The sequence below is a fragment of the Oreochromis aureus genome, linkage group 19, assembly GCF_013358895.1.
Source record: "Oreochromis aureus strain Israel breed Guangdong linkage group 19, ZZ_aureus, whole genome shotgun sequence".
In the NCBI taxonomy this organism is placed as follows: Eukaryota; Metazoa; Chordata; class Actinopteri; order Cichliformes; family Cichlidae; genus Oreochromis; species Oreochromis aureus.
The window spans coordinates 3,628,390-3,634,389 of record NC_052960.1 but is presented as its reverse complement, the minus strand read 5'-3'; the positions used below and the strand labels follow the sequence as shown (position 1 = coordinate 3,634,389).

The 6,000-nt window shown below is 44.8% G+C and overlaps 1 protein-coding gene across 1 annotated transcript in view; it reads left to right on the top strand.

The window, feature by feature from the left end:
* Nucleotides 1-423: 423 nt before the first annotated feature.
* Nucleotides 424-6,000, top strand: part of runx3 (RUNX family transcription factor 3) — a 48,407-nt gene continuing 42,830 nt past the window's right edge. The window contains exons 1-2 of the mRNA XM_031728097.2: nt 424-728; nt 1,095-1,207. Coding sequence (XP_031583957.1) covers nt 1,150-1,207 — 58 coding nt within the window. The 5' untranslated portion in view covers nt 424-728; nt 1,095-1,149. The remainder of the gene's footprint in view (nt 729-1,094; nt 1,208-6,000) is intronic.

The window sequence follows — 6,000 nt, the reverse complement described above, 5'->3', positions numbered from 1 at the left end:
ACACAGCATGCTCAGTGTTGTTCGGCAGTTAGAGACAACACTTTCCTGTCTCCTCCAGCCACAGCTATCTCTCATTTTCTATTTCTCCTCATCTGATTCAGTCTTGTCTTTTTCTCTCTCCTGTGTTTGTCTTGGGCTTAATACATCTGAATGTCTCTCCAGCTCCTCTGCAGTGGTTTTTAGTGCTCTTTCTGCAAACCTCAGTGAGCCACAGCGGCGCAGGCCGCTGCCTGGTTTGAACTCAAAAGAAAATAGAATATTTCCAAAACTTGGATGACCAATGAAAAGTGAGAATGAAGACGGCGAGTCAGAGAAGAAGAACCATGGAAAGTACAACCCGAAAAAGAGAAACCAGAGAAAAGGCAAAGACGATAGGAGAAGATGGGAGGGAGGGGAAGGAGGGTGGGAGGGAAAGGCCCGGTGACCTCACGTGACATGTGACGTGGGCTCCACCACTCACGGAGGGGAGTGTGTGTCTGTGTGGAGGATGGCGAGGAGGATGCAGATAGACTGTGGCTTTTAGCCTTTTACTAGCACTGACGCTCCAGTCAGGCCGCCACCATCGTGGAAGAGAAAGAAAGAGACAGACCACGCTAACAAGCTAGCTGGCTAACCTCAGACCTTCAGGCCGCTGACAGACCACCACAAAAGCGGCCCCCCCGCCCCCGTCAGCCTGCTTACGCCACCCGGGCACCGTTAGGTGGGGCCCCCTCTCATCTCCAGCCCTGGTGAGTCCACCTCCGCACCTGGAGACCCAAATGTTGATGCCTGCCTTTGTTTAAACTGTTTTTCTCTCAACCACATTTGCTGTTTCTTCTGTTTCTTCTTTCTTTCTGCCTCTGACCCTCTTCTCTTCACTTCTCTCTCTCTCAAATGTCTTGTGGTGCTGCTGCTAACACATGCTGCTGCTCTCTCTGCAAGCTTGTGGCTTGGGATTCCTGTGGTAGTCACAAACCCTAGATTCTTGGTTGCAAAGAGTCTCGGAGCTCCAGGAGTTTTGTCCTCTTGTGCTCTCCTTCCTCCCCTCACTTCTTTTTATGCTACACTTTTATTTTTGTGTTTCAATCCTCCTGTTTCCTGCCCCCCTCTCTCAGAAGTCTGTGGAGATTGACTTCAGCGAGGGCTCCACACCGTTCTGGCTTCTCTGTCATGGCATCCAACAGCATCTTTGACTCCTTCTCCAACTACAGCAGCAGTCTACTAAGAGGTAAGTGCTGATCCTCCCCTCTCCACTCTGCTCTGCTCACCCTGTGACCATTGTTTTCAATGTGCAGTGCTGTCAGTTTGACAAAAAAAAAACACTGACAGTACCACAGAGAAATGTGAGAGTTGCTTCTTGTAGCGTGTGAATGCATTTATCTGTCTGTCACGTGTGCTGCAAAATAGGTTCATAAAGAAGGGTGTGATTTGCACAGTAGCTCTCATCTGATATGTCCCATAAAGGCCTCTCAGCTCCTGTGTTTTCTGTAGGCTTGATGGAGTAGCGCCATAATGGGATTCTCACCACAGACATTCATTATCAAGTGAAACTCGGCGCTCTCTCTGTGAGAATACGAGCTCAGAGGCTCCATGTGACTGGGCCCCTTACTGGAACACGGCAATACAATAAAAGAGAAAAGAAAAAAACATATTAGGCTCTCTCTGCTTTACTTCCAGGAGGTACTTTTGGTCTGTGCGGTGAGGTGAGTGCACTATGCTCGGCGACGAGCCTCAGTGAAGAAGCCATTTGTTGCCATGGCAATTCCAATCAGGCGGCTTTTTATTTGCAGTTAAGCTCTCAAGATGGAGAGCGAGAGCGCAACGTTTACCTGATTCCAATCCTCGTCCTGTTTATTCCCCTAATCCGTGAAAAACACTGAGACGAAGCAGTGTTGACACTCGAGCTGTTAATCCGACGGTGGCCGAGTTGTTCTTACTGTTCCTCACACAACCACCGAGACAGCCGCTGAAAGGCAATAGGGAAAAAAAGTAGATACCCCCGCCCCCCCCAATTAAGGCCTTGTTGCCGTGTTAATTAGAGACAGCCACAGGAGAAGCACTACCAGTTGGTAATTGTTTGCAGAGTATATCTTAAAATCTCCAGAGCCTCACACACTCTGTACATCTGTGTCTCACATGAGAGCAATCCTCTGATATCCTCAGTGGAACCGCAGTGACAGGAGATGATGTTCTAGTGTTCTCACAGCTTCTACACACACACAGGCATTTATAGTTTCCTCATGACAAGCTCAGGCCCCCCTTTTCTTCTCTATAACCGCTGGATCTGCATCCCTTTATCTCCTCACCGTTTTACAGATCAGTGTGTCACCAACTTCAGGGTTCACGCCTGCTGTCTTTTAACCTCTAACGTAATGCGCTTTCGGGGGACCTGATTTTCTTTTTGTCTTTGAACCCTAGCAGAGCACTGAGGTGGCAGAAGGAGACAGTAGGTCAGAAGGGTGGGGAAAAGAAGAGACGAGCATTTAAAAACCATTGGAAATCATTATTGAACATGCAATATCCCTTTACAATTCACTCTGTCAGGAGACTGAAACCGAACTGCACGAGAACAAAGGCCAAGACTCATTAAATCCCCCAGTTCAATCTGAAAGCATTTCAAACCAGGACTACCTCATGTAAGCAAAATACCCCAGCGGTTAGTTTAACAACTTGCATTACACAGGCAAAGCAATTTGGCCAAGGCTCTCTTTTTTAGACTCAAATCAAACTGAAATTAAGAGGAACGGTTACAGAAAATCAAGAAGACTGTTAAATGTCTGGCTTCCTGAGCTCTGACTTTAATACAGTGTGACGTGAAGCTTATGGAAACACTGCATTCATCTCCTCAGATGTCAGGAAATACTACCGTAAGCAGCATCTTATTCATTTAGAAAAACACAGTCATCCAAGATCATTCTGATCTTTAACACATCTTGTTGTTTCAAATCAAGTTACATTTTTATTGGTGCTAAAAAAAAAACAAAGACGAGAAAAAAAACTGTCACAAAAATATCAGCACCATACACAGACGGTATCGGTCTATAAGTGTTATTTCGGTAACTTTAGATATTCAACGATCTCACAGAGCAGACAGACGACACATGTGATGTGCAACATCAGATGCACTTCGCGTGAGAAGCGAGAGGACGCCTCACCTCAGAAACCTCAGTCCTCCGCTAAAGTTCATGGAGACACAAACACACACTGAGACACACATGAGCGCACGACACACGCACAAAGGGAACAGACACCGTTGCTCTTGTCGACTTTAACTTTGTATAGATCACAAGAAAAAGCTAATAGTCTGATAGCACATTGTGAAAGGAACAGGCAGCAATGGGGAGAGCTTTGCGACATGGTAATCTGATGCAGACTCGCAGAGCTGCTGCAGTTTGCTGATAATAACCACAATGAGGCTACACCTGCTAACCCTTACACATCAGCACCACTATTTAATCAGAAAGCAGCATTTCTAAGACCTTTTGAAAAAGCAAAAACACCCAAAAAACTCGGTAGCTCCTAAAAAAAGCACCGGACTTTCCCCCCATGAAGCAGAGTTGTATTAACTTTACTGACTTTTCCGATCCTTAGTGCTGGCAGCGTTTGCATCAGGTGGGGTACCTGCCTTACAGCAGCTGTGTGGCGGGTCATTTCCTTGGCTCAGTATCTGTCACCACATTTCCCTCCACTCCGCTGTGTTCCCTGCAGGCTGTTTTACATTCAAGAGTCCAATTTTATTTTTTTAACACTCTTGGGAGCCAGCTCCCTTTGTGGCGGAGAAAAAGGCCTCAGTTTATTAGGGTGGGAATGGTTTTATATGTTTGGCTTATTGAGCTGCATGAATGGAAGTGAAGGCTCGTGTGTGAGAATGAGTTGTATTTTGGAGGCTTCTGGGAGGTGGTCTTGTTTGCTCTACAAGTGTTAGGAAGGAGAAAAAGCCAGTATGAGAAAAATTCCCTTTATATGCATCAAAATGAATCATTCACAGAGGATAAAACTCAAGATGAATTTCTGCCTCAGAACCACTGACAAATAAAAAGGTCTTATACAGTAGCTCCAAAAAAATGGCTATAAATTTAGCTGAACACATGGCTGGCCTCTGCTGAATTTATTAATAACAAGTCACATGGTGAATGTTTTTTTTTCTCCTCTCTTAAATTAACATGCTTGATTGGAGCCCGTTCAAAATCCTGCCGAGTGCGAGGCCCCCGAGTGACGCCAAAACAAAAAGACTGGCTGAGCCGGCTGAAATCTGTAACAAGATATTAAGGGTTTCAATATTTTAAAGTGAAAGCAAATAATAGAAAACGCATGACAGCCACAGAGCGGCGAAATCCTGTCTCCAATTTAGCCCAGTGTAATATCTATTTATAAAACTCTGAAGGCATATTGGATAGAAGCAGCGCTCTGGACTTGATTAGGGCTGTAAACGTTTTTGGAGGTACTTATTTACTTTTTGGTCCGTCTCGCTGCTTTCACCGGCTGTCAACACAACGTTATGGGGCACACTTTTGGTGGGAGGGGGTGGGGAGCGGGGGGTTGCCAGTCAGATGGCTTCCAGGTAGAGCACGCAGAGGGGCGTGCTGATTATGTGGTCGACTAATCCTAAATGTGCCTCCGCCCTTGCAGACTTTTGGCTGAAAACAGCGGCTCTGCACTGGTCAAGGTTAAAGCTGTGTTAAGTGTAGTAGTAAATACAATTTTCTGGTGGTTAGCAGGCGACCACAGGGGCCAAATTCTTTGCAGCCAATCTGATAATATGGATTTTTGTTTTTAAAGGTTTCTCTGACTTTAAAAAAAATAAAAAAGCACTCTGAAAGGTTGAGCAACTTCTTTCAATAAACACTCCCGGCATGTTTCTCTGAATCTGCTGGAAAGTAAACTGGAGGTGTGCCGGCTGCGAACCGGCATCCTGCGAAGGGTGCAAACGATCCGAGGCTGCTGCACGACTCAGCTACTCGCACGTTAAACTCTGATCTGACCATGCATTGCTGCTGTGAAAGCAATAAACTTCCTGCGGGTGTGTTACCGAGAGAAATCTGACGTTTGAAGCAAGAGAACTGAAAACGCACTATAGTCTTACATAAGAATTACAGAGCATTTTTAAAAAAATGACTGAAAAATTTCCTGATATGATGCAAGCGATGTCAGAGGAATTTACGATGTCTAGACCAGCTTCTTCGGGAACAAACTATATGTCTGGAGGAAAATATGCAGACTTTGAAAACGCTCGTGTAATTGGATAATGAGGTGGAAATGATCACAATATAAAACTCTCGAGCTTTATTTCTAAAAAGTAATGCCCATACCGGATGAGTCTCTTCAACTTTGGTGAGTCATCTCTTTACGGTTAATTTGCTTCGCTTACGAGCTGATGATATTTCATACGTTAAAATGATTAAATCCAAACTGTTATTAGACTCTTCATGATCTCATTCATCCTGCACAGCGGACAGCTAAATTAAGGAAAAGCTCCTCTTGCAATTTGGATTCTTAATTTTGTTTTAAACCTACGCCCTAAACCACAGGCCGGCCTCACAGCTTATTACATGGTAAGGCTGGGATTGCAGAAAAAACAGGAGTATTATTGTAAGCTAATTTATGTATTATTAACCTAAATTTATGCAGCAATTATGCTGGTGCATGGAATTTGCTTGCAATTTTCGGCAAAACTGGAAATAAGATAAACAATTCTTAGTAAAACCTGAAATAAGCATTTGTTTCATCACAGGTTTAGTTTGCTTTCAGTGACTTTGGCTACAATTAGAGAGCCGTGTCCTGTGCTTGACTCAGATGAAGAGGACTTGTTGTTCGGACCCCTCCCTTTGTCGTTAGGCTGATGTTGTCGACAGCATCTCTTCTGCTGCAGTAAAAGAGGTGAAGCAAAAACTGCCTGTGACTAAGCACAACGCCAATTCCTGCGCACTTTTGTTTTTGACATTACAGTCGCATTCTAACCCACAAATTACTTTAATGGGCAGGCATGGGTCTGCTCCGCGGCACATAAACTGACTCAAACTT